The sequence below is a fragment of the Phaenicophaeus curvirostris genome, chromosome 10, assembly GCF_032191515.1.
Source record: "Phaenicophaeus curvirostris isolate KB17595 chromosome 10, BPBGC_Pcur_1.0, whole genome shotgun sequence".
Classification (NCBI taxonomy): Eukaryota; Metazoa; Chordata; class Aves; order Cuculiformes; family Cuculidae; genus Phaenicophaeus; species Phaenicophaeus curvirostris.
In genome coordinates, this window is record NC_091401.1 from 1555820 (window position 1) to 1572338 (window position 16519).

The following is a 16519-nucleotide window of genomic DNA, read 5'->3' on the forward strand; positions in this document are numbered from 1 at the left end:
CAGTACAGATCACTATCTTCTACAAGGGGTAACAAATACACCTCAGATATTTGTAGTCCAAAGCTGAAGACTCGCTATATTTCCAAATGTCACGCACGCCACTCCCATTTCCTACTGTGGAAAGGAGTCCCTGAAATGAAGGAGGAGGGAACACCAGCAAAAACACAAAGAGAAAAGAACTTCAGAAGAACAAGCAGTCTGTGGTGATTCCAAGCCTAACCTGTGAGGAGACCATGGTTCAGAAGAGGGAGATAGGCAGGCTTTCTTTCCAACCAGCAGCTCCAAGCTCTCAGGGATGTTAGCAACCCTCCTGCCAGGCAACAGCACAGCCTGCACAGCTTCAGAAGAAAAATGACGATCTCACACAAGTACCTAGCACATTCCAGCACTACAGAGCTTCTCAGCCTCAGAAAGAGAGGCTTCTACAAAGCCAAAGAAGAAACCATCAAGTTTTCATATAACAGAGAGCTTGAGATAAATTTGAGACTGGGTGGCTTCTTGGGTTTTTTTTGGGGTGCGGTGTTGTTTGTCTTTTATGGTGTGTATTAAATCTTCCACTTTAGTTTCACACTAAATTCAAAGCCATTCAACAAAATAACTTGAATTACAATATTTTTAATGCATAGTTTTGAAATCTGATAGCTGATATTTTGGCTGCATTCAGTATAATGCAAGATCAGTACTTTATGAGAAAAGCTCTCAAGCTGGATAATAAAGGCTGCCAACACTAAAATACAGCAGAGAGATCCTAGCCCGGTGCTTGGAAACATCACTTCCTAAAGTGCTAAACCAGCTTTTTTGTCTCTTTTTACTTCTTGAAGAAGTAACAATATAGTTTCATCAATTAAACCCTGTGACCGCTCAGGTTTAAGTTATGAAACCAAGTCGACATTGGAAAAGCCAAAGAGACTGTTTTCCTCCTATGAACTCTAGGAAAGGGTGACAAAGTTACCAGGTGAGGTTTATGAGCTCTAGTAATACTCCAGAAGGTAGCAACCCAGAAGCAATAGCTATAAATAAAATGCGATGCATGCTAGTTTCCCAAGTCTATTAGCACAGGATGAGTGTTTAAAATAAAATATTTTAGGAGTACATTAAGCTTACAAAAAGAGAAATAAATCTATTCTCCATCCAAACGCAGACTGACAAAGGTTGCAAGAGGAACTAATCTGCCAGTTGTGTATGAAGTTAATATGGTTTGATTTTGATGCTTAACGTGCAACTGTTCAAAGGCACCAGATATAGCCCACCTTAGATAAGCAAGAAGCAATATTAAATATAACAATTTGTGAGTAAAAGATGGCCGTTTAGTTTTAATGATTCCTGGTCAATAAAAAATAATATTATGGGAAGTCTAAGCATTCTAGTATGTCAATGCAAATTATTATTGAAGAAGGAACAGAAGGTGTTGAACTTTGTCCTGAGCAGAAGCTACTGAAGTTCAACAACTTCATGAAGTTGATTCCAGGTTTGGGACTTCCCCACAAGAACACTGTGAGTGTCCAGCAGTCAGCACGCAGCTCTCTGAGACAGACCAGGCTGCTAAAGCACTCCTAGCAAGCCCCGATACCTGTACCTCTGCTGCAAAAGAGACTATGAGAAAGCAACAAGGGTATGTGGGCCTATTATGAGAAAGCAACAAGGGTATGTGGGCCTATCCGTGACAATCTGGTTCTACCTACATTTTTAAATACAGTAAATCAAGCACAGACCTAAGAGCGTTAAATTTCTGTCCAGGAGACATTGAGGTTTCCTCCATCACCTTCCAGCAAAGCAAGACAAAAGACCTTGAAACAAGCTAGAGTGACTTGACAAGGAAGCAGCAATAGGAACTACATAAAAGATAAGGAAATAAACAGCCTGCGTGCAGTTTCCTCATCTTAAGTCTCTCAAAAATAGAGCAGGCAGCATACTCAAGAGGTTCCTAGACAGAGAAGGATGTTAAAAACGAAAGAATCACAGAAGGAAAAGTAGTATCAGATGCTTCAAGTCAATGCTTTCACTTTTAGTATGAAAGAGTTACCAGAGATTCCGAGACGATTACGCAGACAGAGGAAGCATCCAGAACAATGCATTGTCAGATCAGAAGATTTATCTACCAGCAGCTGATCAAAACTGTGAACAACAGAATGACGCAAAGCATCATTCTGAAAAGGTTTTCAAACACTCCAAATGCAAATACCTAACCAGCTGAGGTACTAGTAGCTGGTACAGGGATGTAGCTCAATTCAAAACTGCCAGTCCCAACTTCAGGATAGCTCCTAAGCTTCAGCCCCACATGAGCAAATGGTACTTGGAGTGGCTGGGCTGGAGTCAGAAGCTAACCGTGGAGCTCAGGTTTGGACAATTATACTTTCTATAGCTTTTGCTTCCTCCTCCTCCTCTCTTCTTCTCACTCTCCCATTTTTACGGGCCGGTGCAAAACAACCATAGATAGGAATTAATGACAAATTTTGCAGGCTAAAAATGTCCATTGTTATTCTGTCAGAATCAGTTTCTGAGATCAACACTACAGTGGCTTGAAGATCTGTCAGTAACCCAACAAGTGAGTTGTTTCCTCCCCTTTAGCAGGGAGCACGTTTGAAGTAACATGATTACTAGTCCAACCAAGTGAATAAAATATCAAAAACTCCTGCCAGTTCAAGTAAACCACAGAAATCAAACCGGCTTATACTTAAGGTTAATCATCAGATTGGGAACAAAAGTTTCACGATTTCTAATCCTATGCAAATAAAAGGTGATTTTACAGGAACAAACAAAGTAGCACAGAGACACTGTTACCCACCTTGTTTGACTTTTAATACTTAAGCTGTTACACAGTTAGCATACAGTGCAAACTACACAAACTCAACAGTTAAAGAAGGAAGCCCTAAATCCATGGTTGCTCCCAGTCTTAATTCTGCACCCTCAGACACTGAGGAAAATCAAAGTGCTATAGGAAAATAGCATATGGCTATAAATACAGCAATGCAGAAGAGTAGAATTTAACATACGTAATGCTAAAAGTGATCCTTTAATCCAGCTCCTCGGTATCGCAACGTCATAGCAACTGCTTGAACTCCTATCTGACATACCCTCTTCGGAGAGACAACTTACCTTGTCCTAAGTTTTCTTGTCAAGGGAAGTCTACCAAATAGAAAAGTGAGCTGTTCCAGCAATCCATACCTGTAGTCACAAGTAGTTATACCTTATTCCTACCCTGAACCTATCCCAGTTTCCAGTACTTATCTCGCTACACGAGTGACATATTGAAGGAACCTCTCACATCAAATCTTCATTTCCATGTAAGATCTTACGTCCATCAACTCGCATTCTAGCCTCTATATCAAGCTTAACACCTCAAGCTCTCCACATCTTTGGCTGGAGTTTCAACAGGAATTCCTTTCAAATCTCTAGGTTGACTGATAAAACAGGTGATGCTGCTTTCCCCATCTCCCTTCTCAAGCATGTTTTATTGCCTTATCCTTTGCACCAAGTCTGGAAATTGTTCTACCAGTGGCATGAGATCACCAATCAATAGAAAAATTGCCTACTCAACCTTAAGAATGAGGCAGCTCAAATTTAAAATGCTCCAAGTCAGTGAAGGATGGGAGTTCAGCTGGCTTTTACTATGTCAACTCTTTAAACTAATAAACCCAAACCTACACAAACCATAGCTAGAGCTTTGTATTATCAGCGTTTCAAGTTCAGCACCAGTCTCTGCTATTTAAATAAACAAGGTCATAACAGCAAGCAATTATCCTAAGAGAGGTGTGGGGAAACCAGTTACAGCTCAGCAGAAGTCCTGGAAACAGAGATCTGCTCTGTCATGCCAGATGAGCAAAATACTTTTTTCACAGTTACCCTGAAACAGCAAAACCACACGTAAAGAACATGCTACGCCACCACTGCTTCAAATGAACAACCCAAACCAGCACATATAAAAAACTGTGTGACTTGGGTTTTTTTTTGGTTAAGGTCTCTATCACCCCCAAGGGTTTTTCCCCTCCCAGGATGACGTAGTGCCTTCAGCATTTAGCAGTATATCCCACAGTTGAAGGAAAAATTAGTTTAAATTCCATTAAGCAAAGAAGCATCCTGTAACACTACATTTTTCTAGCACTGTTTTTCATTTGCTGTCTCTTGATTTATGGTTATTTTTGTCCATTCCCCCATTTTAGGCCCACCACTCACTATCGAAAGAATGTTATTGACCAAAAGTCATACATAGAGAACTCGTATGTTTCTTTCAGTACAGGAAAAAAAAACTTCCAGGATCTGCTTAGCTATCCTCAGGCATGAGCTCGTAACACTCCATCCACTTCAACTAGGGCAGCAATCACCAACAGATCACCAAAATTCATTAATATGACAGAGCTACCACCCATTCAATTACAATAACCTTTCCAACATGAAAGTACAACTTCAGATTTTTAGCTCTAAACAGCTGTTAGCTAAGAGGACGTACTGGCCTCCATATGCTTTAGCTATGCCTTTATTTCCTTTTTGAAATCGGTACGTGTTCCCTAAGACAGAAACTCCATAATTTATCTACATCCAAATAAACTCTCTCATTTTACATATAGAGGAGTTACCAGACATTTCAGACAACGCATGTTTAAAGCGTGTATTAGCAAGTGATTTTACCAGCTAGCCTTCCCATCACTACACAATTCCCAAAGCATAAATAAAAAAACTTCAACCCATTTCAGTTATCAGTTCAGTACCAACAATACAGCACACATAACAATATAATTTTAATCATCTCGTAGACAAATTAACTGGGAAACAGTTCTGTCCTTTGTCTGTCACTAGAAATGTCAACATTTTACAGGGAGCTAGCCTAAAAAACCACACTTCCACACTGCAATGTTATATATTGTGTATTTCCATATCACAGCACACACCCTTCAAGCCCAACCTCTCATCCCCTCGCCACTCAAAGGGCACAGCAACTATTTCTCCCCCTGCTGCCTGCTACGTTTTGCCCCCTCATCAAAGGCAACCACAGCTCCTCTGCATTTGTCTAACAAAGTTAAACTCTGTATGACCTCAGAGCATTCAGCTGTGCTCAGCTTGAAGTTTGCTGCTCCTAACTCAGACATCAAGACTTCTGTGACCAATACTCACTTGATTTTCTCCAGCTGCAACTGCTAGTCTGGAAGAATTTGTTTCTTTCTCATCCTCCTTACAGCCTGAAACCATCACAATAACAGTATCACTGCCTCAAAGCTGGCATCTGAGAGGGGTTTGGGAGAAATGTGGCTCCATGCCTTCTGAAAGGCAGAACTTAAAAGAGATTCATTCATCATCACTCCTCTCTCACAGGCTCCGAGGGGCAACTGCAAGCCTTGAAATATTTAACAGTCCTATGAGGCTGAAGAATGCTAGCCAAATGTAAATTGATATTCCTCATTTCCTGAAGTTTAGCCCACCTCTAGATATTAGAGTACAAATTACAATACCGAACAATTCACTTGTGAAAAATAGTGTTATGTATTTGTATCTTTTTGTTGCATTACAAAGAAAGCACAAAAGCAAGAGAGGATGTTATTGCATGAGAGGACCACACTTTCTTCCTGTATCATTTTCTTCTCTTTCCTCTGATCTACACTTATCTTCCATCCAACTCTACAAAACCTAGTACATTGAAAACACTCCCCACAGAACACTACTTCATTCTCACGTGATGTTTGTGGCTGTTCAGTTTCAGCCTCTATCACCCTGGAAATCTCGTCAAGCTACCGGATTCCTCATTTCACTCCTGAAAGGGAGAATTACAGCAACCATGTGGCTCTCCCAGCACCTGCCCGGCATCACCTGAATCTGCCCAAATCTCCAGACTCTGCAACCTCAAGAACAAGCTCTCCAGTTCCAAGTCACAAAGAACTTACCCTGCAATTCACAAAGTATCAACAGAAGAGACTCCAAAGACTCTTCCCTCAACACATGAATGACACTGCACAAAAACAATACTTCAAAAAATGACATCACTTGTTCTCAGCCCATTATCCCTCAAAACTCCCTACTGCATCTGAAGGAATACGCATTTACTACAAACCACTGTCTAGGAGATAACAGACTTGTTCAAAACCATACAGAGGCAAAGTGTAAGAGGAACAATCCTCCAAGGACTACTCCACTTCCACAGGGCTGTTCTGGTGAAAACTGAAGCAAGGGAATACACAAAGAACAAAACATGGCTCCTGCAGAAAATACAGGTTCGGAATTGCTCACTGAGAGACTGAAAATATGATTGCATATGTGAAACTAAGTATCGTTCAGTATTCAGTCTTAAAGAAGATTTAACAAGACATGAAGAACAAGAGGGAGAGGTAGACTCTTCTTAACTGTCTGAAGAGGGTAACGGTTGCTCCATTAGAACAGAGATGGGAATTTCTTCTCTTCCCACTCCATAAAGCTGCCTCTTACTTAGCACAGCTTTCCCTGCAGACGTGTGGAGCACTGCACTGACGCTCTCATTCCAACTGCCATAGCTGAGAAACACAAGACACTATTATACAGTCATCTAAACACGTGCCTGGAACACTTTTTTTTCAAATCCAAGAATACACAAATGAGAAAAGTTGTATGTAAGAAACACACACAGTTTGAGGTATTCCCAATTAATTTCAAAGCAACCAACTGCAAAAGAGATGTAAGACAGCTTGCACAAAAGCAGTGCTACTACTTAAAATATAAGGGTTTTTCTTCTGGTTTGTGTCTACCTTCTGGTGTCCTCTGTCTGAAGAGGGCAGAAACCATCAAGGAGCATAACCCACCTTCAGTCAAACGCGAGTACAAGTCCATTGTCCCTTAACGGAGCTCTTAACACATACCTAGCAGCATCCAAGAATCTACCAGCAAAGGTAAGCACAATTACATCTTGGTTGTACTAAAACATCAGATTCAGAGTCTGCAAAACACTGAGCACTGCAGCACTGTCAATCTAAGTCTGCAGGGGCCCTAGAAACACAAATGTCAGACTCAAAGGGGTCTGCAAATTCTCACCCATATGCCAACCATTATACTTTCCTTATCAACAACATCGAGTCTCAAACACTCAGAATCATACCATGTAGAAAGTATATTTAATAAATGTACTGCATAGATCTGTGTCAGAATTCCCACTACAGCACTATGCATGCTCCCTGGGAAACAAGAAGATGCTGTAGATGTACACTTCGACATTGGTTCTTCAGTAGCCAAGTGCCATTTCTATAGGATGTTTCATTCTCCCAAGAAATAAAATGCTCCCACAAGTTTAGAAAACGCTTGTCTAGTTAAAACACCAGCTGAATGGATAAGTACATCCATAAAGGACAGAACAACAGTATCACAGGAATTCTCTGTGCACCACAAAGATGATTATTTACAAGCCTTAAAAGATGACACTCTCTGACTGCAGAGGAAGAGCCTGCTGAGAAACAGTTGGGACCTTGAGCAAGCCGGATTTGTCAAATAGAATGCTCCTTTCAGAACCAGTCCCTGAGATGGAATGACATAGCTCTCTGTAAAATGATAGACTGTCTCTTTGAAGATATCAGGCTAAATGCAGACATGACAAAACATCTCTCAGAGAAGACCCTGACCAACAAATAAATCAGAGGACAAAAATAGGTTTCAGTCTCGCATCTGAACAACGTGGTCCTGTGCTTAGGACCAGATGAAAAGCAAATGAAAGCCTAAGGCTCACCACCCAGAACTCTTAAAAAAAACCAAAAAAACCTACTGCAAAGTGTAGGATGATGTTGCAGCAACCATCCTGGGACAACAGAAGCTCTTGTAACCAACAGAGGAAAGTATAGACCTATCCGCGTTCTGCTCCTCTGCCAATAACAGCAAAACATCTGCGAGAACACAGCACTGAATCCCCTACAGTATCAGTTTGAGGCAGGCTACCCACTAAATGTATTCAATAGCGGCACACCTGGCATTAATGCTGACTGTGCAGAACACAGTCAAAGCGTATTTGAGAAAATGTGAACTGTAGAACAGTATGAAGAAGGGGCAAGTTTTAGAAGAGCACCTAAGCAGATACAGAGTAAATCCATATGATCGCTCAGGTGTAAGCACGGCCACAATGTAGTTTATCTTTGCAGAAGGAAACTACTATACTAAGTTTGCTCATTCATAAAGACAGTAAGCAGAAAGGTAAATGAATACACTGCCACAGAGATGTTGGTAGGAAGATGTCAGTACGAAGACGTGTGTCTGGCACACTTTAAACTGCTCGCTATCAGATAGAGTAAAGGGCAGTGGTCATGCTTGCAAGAATCTCAAGTCCTCCAATCCTGAACTTAAATCCATGAGGTACTGGCAGGTACACAATCCTTCTCTTCTAACCTACTATCAATACCCAGGTGAACATGATAGAAGTGATATGAACACCAGTTCTGCAGGGAACATGATACATTGAAACCACAGGATGATTTGGGTTAGAAGGGACCTTAAAGCCCATCCAGTTCCACCCCTGCCATGGGCAAGGACACCTCCCCCTGGATCCAGTTGTCCAAGGCCCATCCAACCTGTCCTTGAACACCTCCAGGGATGGGGCAGCCACCACTTCTCTAGGAATCCTGGGCCAGGGCCTCACCATTTTCATCATGAAGAAATTCTTCCTAATGCCTAATCTAAATCTTCCCCCTTTCAATTTAAAGCCAGACACCCCCTCTCATCCTGTCACTACATGCCCTTGTAAAAACTCCCTTCCCAGCTTTCTTGTTGCCCGTTCAGGCACTGGAAGGCCACTATAATGTTGCCCTGGAGTCTTCCCCAGGTGCAACAACCCAAACTCTCTTAGCCTGCCCTCATAGCAGAGGTACTATAAACCACGTAAGTCAGGACCAGGCAAAAGGGAAGTGCTTTTTCTGTTCAGAAAAGCTCCCACAAAGGAAAGACTTCACTGTCTGGACAAAAGAAAATTCTGAACACAACCTCTGACAATTTGTGGGAGAGAAAGGAAAATAAGAGATTTGATCATTTAAATGCTTTCAGAATATGTAATTAAAAGCTTTCTCAAGTTACAAGATGACAACTGGATTGGCACGATTTTCAAGTTCAAGCAGTATTCAGCTGTATTCTACCTTTATCAAACCTCATTCAGAAGATGGTTTTACGTAAATTACAAGGATGCAATTAAAAAAAGCCCCAAACCCAAGTTATTCATTCAAGCGTCTTTAATAGCACATGAAGAACAGGACTATTGTAACTGAAGACAATCAGCAAAAACAAAGCCTCTTAACACAGCCTATTTTCTGATTCTTGATACTCATACAGTTCCATCAATCAAAATAAAAATCTAGGTCATCAGTATTTTCAGCCAGGAAGCAGGAAAAAACCAGCACATCTTCGGAACCAAAGATTTTCAGCACAGTATGCAGAGTATCTGGTAAAGCTTCTGACAGAAATCTCTGGCAGAACTTTAATCCTCTTCTACTCCACCCCAAATATCAGTTCATTCCAACTTCATCCTCATCAGACACCTTGAAGTCAAAGGAAAAAGGGCAAAGCAGTAATTTTCTGCCCAAAGAAAATCTTGGACTGACAGAAATTATATATATACGCTATTCTAAATTCTATTTCTACACAGATACTTTTCTAAATGGGGCTCTTTCACATCTGTCCACCAATATTCAAAACGTAAGAAACCACATAGGATTTCGCTCAAGCTATGGTGAAATAAATTGGTACTTTCTTGTCTTTAAAAGCAGGAAAAACATCTCAGCATAGAATCCACTGACACCCATGGACAAGAAGAAGAATTTCAGGTGCTAGTTGAGACAAAGTTACTGCCTGAAGCATTTGTTTCTGGGAAACCAGTTATACTTCAAAAGATAAGAATAATACCTGAAAAGATAGGGAAGGGTTGTGGGTTCCAGTCCTTTGAAAAGAAAGGAGAGCAGGGAGGGAGCAGACCCAAAGCTCAGAGCATCTGCCACAGAGAAAAGAGGGGCTTCAGTCAACCCACCCGGACACAGAAGGAGACACATCTTTACCCTGGGACCATCACAGCAGCCCCTGTGAGCAGTGGACTAAGGCCAAGGGGTGGAAGCAAGACCAGATTCTCCTGCCAGGAAGAGTTCAGGACCTGTACATAGTTCTGTTGGTGTACCAGAAGTTTTTATACTGGTAAGGGGGTATTTCAAGTTTTCAGGACAGTTTTAAACATGCTGCATTTCTCAAGTATTTCCAAGAGACACGCGTTCTAATATTTTGTCCCTGGGACACTTTCTGGATTTTTTTATCTGCCACTGGAAAACACCTCATACTGTCCTAAGCACACAACCAATTCTCTTGGCTTTTTGATCAGCTTGATCCTTTCATGTCTTCTGCACTTCTGGTAGATAGTCACAGCCAGCAAGTTACCGGAAAGCCTGAAAAGGTCTGGCTTTACCACCAAAAGTCAGTCCTGGGCAAAGGCTTGTTTGCTGTGCGGTTTTAAGAGAAAGCTTATAGCCCAAGGACAGCAAGAAAACCACCACATCTTTACACTATTTTTACTATCAATTCGGCAGGGCAAGGCTTCTATTCACTCTTTCAGTCATTACCCCGTATCACTGGCAAGCAACAGAAGTATCGAAATATAATTTGCATCCAAATTATTTTCCGTGGAAGCATTTTCTCTCAGCTTGCGGTTCCCAACCATGAGATAGAAGCCATGCATTAAAAAAAAAAGCCAACACTCAGGCACAGCAGCAGGGGAAAAAAGTAAGAGTCGGGTACACTGACTAGGCAGTGGAGTACACAGGCAAAGAGTCTGAAGAGACCTGGAAGAGGAGCAAAAAGTGGCCAAAGGGAAGAAAAGTAGCTGAAAAAATTGTGAATGCTCACAGAATGTTTAACCTGATTTCTGGCAAGTGGGAGGCTGCGTTAGGAACCATGTGCACTAGAGAGCGATAGTCTGCCAAGACGATACTACCATGCTTGCAGTAAAATCTTCCACAACTCTCAAAAAAAGACAAGAAGAGCTTCTTGCCCTTGCCACAACTCTTGTGGAACTCAAGTAAACCCAGCCTAGGCACAACCAATAGCCCAAGAGTGTTTCAGATGACTTACATGACGCCTTGAAGGACTTTCTGAGGATCGAGGTCAAATAATCTATCGACATAGTGGCGGCTACTAGCCGTTACCTCCTGCAGAGAGGGGGAAAAAAAATAAGAGAGTTTTAATAGTTCATATCAATCCATGTAACGGCAGACAAACAGGAATGGCTTACGCAGCAGCAAGTCTACAAAACCTATCAGGCAAGACAGCAGCAAAACCACAGAATCCTATTTGAATGTGCAGGATGTTACCACTGGACAACTTCCACACAAAGAATTAACCCTGTGTTCAAGTGCGACTTAAAGAAAATGAGCTACTTAATGTAGATAACAACATGTTACAAGTCAAATCAAGTTGACAGCGTGCTGTGGATGAGGGCACACGGAAGGGGTTTGCCTCGGTCAGCAGCACTGCCTTAACCTCCAATGTTGTCGTGCTTAATTACTATATAGAAAAAAATGTCAATTCCTGAAAGAAAAAGTCTATAAACCCAGTTAATGTTGCTCAAGAAGCACACCCACAAACAAGCCCTCAAAAATAAGGAAGCTCATACCAAGGCATTTTTCTGTAACTTACATTATCATAACACATGAATGCATTTCAGAGCCAGCCCCATATACTGTCAGGGACAGCAGCATAATATCCTCCACAACATTCCCACAGCTACTTTATGAGACAAAGCAAATTCTCTTCGCAACAACAGGACCATGCTTGCAAGCTAAACACTTATTCACCAATGATTTGTTATTCCCTTTAAGATCCAAAGCTGGAGATGGCAAGCGTTCCAAAAAACAAGGGTGGGAAAGGGAATTTTCCCTCCAGGTTCTCATGAACAAGTGCCAGGGTGAGCTTTCATTATCACACTTTTTTTTGTTTGTTTTTTTTTTCTGCCAGCTCAACTTTTAATTGGGATTTTCCCATTTTTTTCCTCTTGAGTTTTCCCTGAAAGAAGGAATAAGGAAATTGAAAGCTCTTCCTTGCTTTTGGAAGTATCTGCTCTTGGGCTGAATCTGCTCCTGCTTCCCCACACAGATGCCCAAAGCACCAGCACCTTCTGGCCTGCGGTCTCGCATAACTCCAAAAGAAGAGGCAGCAAGACTCCTTTGTCTCCAGGAATGCTATTAAATTATGTCAACTGCATTCTACAGACAAACTTCCACCACATAATGAAAGAATATTTTCGAGAACAGCTGCGGACTTCCATTTCCCATCTATGTATTTACATGCCAAAGTCTTCGGAGATCCCACTGTTTTCATAGAATCATGGAATGGGTTGGGTTGGAAGGCACCTCAAAGTCCATCCAGTTCCACCGATGTGGCATGGGCAGGGTCACCTCCCACTGGATCAGGATGCTCAAAGCCCCATCCAGCCTGGCCTTGAACACCTTGAGGGACGGACACCCAGACTTTCACCCTATCCATTACCAGCTGTGCAATATGTAGAAGGGCATTTGTATCCAGACAAATGGGCTCTACAGGTCATCCCCCAAAATAAAGAATTTATATCAACATCATCTGTTTCACAATTCTTTTACCTAGTAAAAAAATCCCAAGGGGAAAAAAAAAACCAAACAAACAGAAAAAGCTCCAGATCTTGGCTCTTTTAAGCTGTACCCAGGCTACAGCTTTGGCACACGACTACCGCAAGCGGCAGGATGAGGTGACAAGCCGTGGCTGTTTACTCACTCTCCACTTTCACCAAGGAAAGGAAACCAGTGGCAGCTGTCAGAGCCCTTCCACTACATCCACACCCTGCCTCCAGATGCAATACATCAACCTCATCCCTGCAGCAGCAGCCACCAAGGCCGCATCCCCATATCCTGAACAGCTTTTAGGAGAGGATGGGTGTTTGGCCACCAAAGAAGATTCACTGGCTAGTCCTCTAGGCTGGAAGCACATGCTTCGGGACGCTTCACAGAGAGACCTTGCTCTCCTCTGCAGCGGCTGGGCTGTTGCAGACCCAAAACACATCAAGGAGCCTGCTTTTTGCCAAGCAAGAGTTTGGCAGGACCAGAAACACTCGCAGGAGGGCAGCTGGAGAGTGTAAGTCGTGTCATCAGGTAAAAACATGTTCTGCAGAGCCAGTGCCCCTGACAGGAATGGGAGCAGGCCCCTCAGGAAAGTGGGAAGAACGCCCATCTGGGAAAAAGCTGCAGAGACGGGGTTGGCAGGAGGGGAGGGCGAAGGGTGGCCAGGAGGGCAAGGGACTAGTGAGGAAGGTTAAGGGTGGCAGGAGGCAAAGGGGCAGCAGGGGTGGCAAGGAGGAGAGGGAAAACGCAGCAAGAGGGGTTGACATGGGGATGGTGGGAAGGGAAGGGGTGGCAAGGAGGGCTAAAAGCAGCAGGAGAGGAAGAGGGCAGCAGGAAAGCAGGAGGCTGCAAGGAAGGGAGAGTGAGGGGGTGGCAGGAGGGGAAGGGGCGGCAGGAGGGGAAGGAAGAGAGAACAAGGGGCTGGGAGGAGGATTAAGGGTGGCAGGAGAGGAGGGCAAGAGGATGGTGGGAGGAGAAGCAGTGGCAAGAAGGGCTAAGAACAGCAGGAGGGGAAGGGGTCGCAAGGAGGGGGCAGCAGGAGGGCAGGGGGCTGCCAGGGAGGATTAAGGGTGGCAGCACAGGAGGGCAGGGGGTGGAAGGAGGACAAGGGGCTGGTGAGGAGAGCTAAGGGTGGCAAGAGGCAAAGGGGGAGCAGGTAGGGCCAGCATGGGGATGGTGGGGGGGAAAGGGGTGACAAGGAGGGTTAAGAACGGTGGGAGGGAAGGGTGCAGCAGGAGAAGGAGGGTCTGCAAGGAAGGGAGAGCGAGGGGATGGCGATTAGGGGAAGGGGCTGGCAGAAGGGGAAGGCAATGGTGGCAAGGAGGGTAAAGAGTGGCAGCAGGCAAAGAGGCAGCAGGGGTGGCGAGGAGGGTTAAGAGCAATGAAGGGGAAGGGGCAGCAAGGAGGACTGAGAGCAATGGGTGGGGAGGGGCGGCAAGGAGGGCAAGGGAAGGAGAGTGAGGGGCTGCGGGGACGATTAAGGGCGGCAGAAGGGGAGGATGAAGGATGTTAAAGAAGGGAGTGCGAGGGGCTGGCAGGAGGGAAGGGCAAGGGGCCGGTGAGGAGGGTTGAGAGTGGCAGGAGAGGAAGGTAAGGGATGGCAAGGAGGGCATGGGGCTGGTGAGGAGGGTTAAGGGTGGCAGAAGAGGAAGGTAAGGGGTGGCAAGGAGGGCAAGGGGCCGGTGAGGAGGGTTAAGGGGGGCAGGAGTGGCGAGGAGGGGAGGGAAGAGGTGGCAGGAGGGGCCGGCATGGGGCCGGTGGGAGGGAAAGGAGTGGCAAGGAGGGTTAAGAACTGCGGGAGGGAAGGGAGCGGGGGGCTGCGAGGAAGGGAGAGCGAGGGGATGGCGATCAGGAGAAGGGGCGGCAGGAGAGGAGAGCAAAGGTGGCGAGGAAGTAAGCGCGAGGGGCCGGCAGAAGGGGAGGGCGACAGGTGGCAAGGAGGGTAAAGGGTGGCAGGAGGGGAGGGCACGGGGCTGGTGGGAGGAGAGGCGGGTGAGGAGCGGCGGGAGGGCGCGGGGGCCCCGCACAAAGCCCCGCGGCGGGGCCGGGCACTCACCGAGAGGACGCTGACGCGGAGCGGCGCCTCGAGCACACACGCCATCTTGGCGGCCCCTCACGCGCGCGCCGCCCGCCCCGGCGGGCCCGGCCGCATCCCGGAGGGGGGGGGGGGGGGGCGGGGGAGCGGCCCTGGCGCGCGACGAATCGGCCGCCGCCGAAACCCGCGCTACCTGCGCTCGGCGTGCGCGTGCGCAGAGGGGGCGGGCCTGGGGGGGGAGGGAAGCACGTGCCGGGCTGCGCGCGCGCCCCCGCCCAGCGAGGCCACGCCCCCCGCCCGCCCCGCGCGGGAAACCGGGGAGGGAGGAGGGAGGGAGCTGAGGGCGGGACCCGCGCGGGAGGGGAGCGGGGGGCTGGGGGCCCTCGGGGTCGGGGAGCGCAGGGAGAGGGCGAGGGGAACGGCTTTCAGCTGAAAGATGGGAGACTGAGATGAGATTTTAGAATCACAGAAGAGTTTGGGTTGGAAGGGACCTTAAAGCCCATCCAGTCCCCCCCTGCCCTGGGCAGGGTCACCTCCCACTGGGTCAGGTGCCCAAGGCCCATCCAGCCTGGCCTTGAACCCCTCCAGGGATGGGGCAGCCACAGCTTCCCTGGGCAACCTGGGCCAGGGCCTCCCCACCCTCATCCTGAAGAAATTCCTCCTTATGTCCAGTCTAAACCTGCCCCTCGTCCTATCACCACAAGCCTTTGGGAACAGTCCCTGCCCAGCTTGTAGCCCCTTCAGGCACTGGAAGGTTGCTCTAAGGTCTCCTCAGAGCCTTCTCTTCCCCAGGCTGAACAACCCCAACTTTCAGCATGTCCAAAGAGACATTTCTTCCATCTATTTTCCTGTGAAGGTGGGGAGGCCCTGGCCCAGGTTGCCCAGGGAAGCTGTGGCTGCCCCAACCCTGGAGGGGTCCAAGGCCAGGTTGGATGGGCCTTGGGCACCTGATCCAGTGGGAGGTGTCCCTGGCCAGGGCAGAGGGGTTGGGATTGCATGGACTCAAGGTCCCTTCCAACCTACACCATTCCATGGTTCTGTGGTTCTCACACGGCACTGATGCTGCACCCTTCCCAGCCCTATTCCACACACAGGGAAGTTGGGCAACCAGGTTTAGCTCCTCGCTGCCTTATGTTCTTGACAACTTCTGCAGGTCCTTCTGTCACGTCTGCATCCTTCATCTCATCCCTCTCTGTGTAGTTGTGCAACATGATGAGACCATGTGAGGGGATCGAGGTCTAGGGTTCATCCACCCCAGAGCACAGCACAGCACGGGGTAGTCAGGCACAACCACCATCCAAGACAAGGGCACAGCCGGCCACTCCCCAGCCTCCGCACACAAAATTAGCAGTCGGGGGTTATTATTTTGTTACATCTCTTGCTTTTGGGGATGTGTTGGGGTTTGCATTTGTTTTTTTGCAGAAAACACCTCAAAAAAACACCAGGACTTGAGTCAGATTTGCTATAGATTTCTGTAAGAGCTGATATTTTTGTATTAGCACCCCCTATTTCACACCTCAAGGTGTGGGGATACTAATTCTGTCAACCTGCTGCTCCTGAAGACAGAATGAAATGGGAGGACAGCAAAAACATCATGGGCCAGTTCACATGTCTTAATTTTTGTTATTGCGAGGTAAACACAAGTTTGCCAGCTGCTCCAGCTCGCAGAGGTAAATGGGAGCGTAATAAACATCCTTTGTGATGCTGTCATGGGTTGAGTTTAATAGTCAACATTAAGTAGACTTCTTCCATAAGTGGAATTTTTTGCTTTTTAAAGGAAAGCTCTGCCCCTTTGTTCTTCTGTGACAGGATTCAGAACATGCTTTGAATAAAAACACCTGTGTGCTGGCCTGGAGTGAGGTGGGGGAACACATTTCTCAAGCATTTTATATGTAACAGCAAAAACATTTTTAGACTAAAAAAATCAGAT

General features: G+C 45.9%; 1 protein-coding gene across 4 annotated transcripts in view; it reads right to left on the reverse strand.

Annotated features, from left to right (window-relative positions):
* ARMC8 (armadillo repeat containing 8) overlaps window positions 1-14787 on the reverse strand; it is a 62308-nt gene extending 47521 nt beyond the window's left edge. For 2 of the 4 annotated variants that reach the window (XM_069865050.1, XM_069865049.1), the window contains exons 1-2: window positions 14611-14787; window positions 11038-11114 (exon numbers count right to left, since the gene is read on the reverse strand). In XM_069865050.1, coding sequence (XP_069721151.1) covers window positions 11038-11114; window positions 14611-14655 — 122 coding nt within the window. In that variant the 5' untranslated portion in view covers window positions 14656-14787. Of the gene's footprint in view, window positions 1-9828; window positions 9914-11037; window positions 11115-14610 lie in introns of all 4 variants that reach the window. The other 2 variants (XM_069865048.1, XM_069865052.1) reach the window with 2 other exon arrangements.
* Window positions 14788-16519: the final 1732 nt, after the last annotated feature.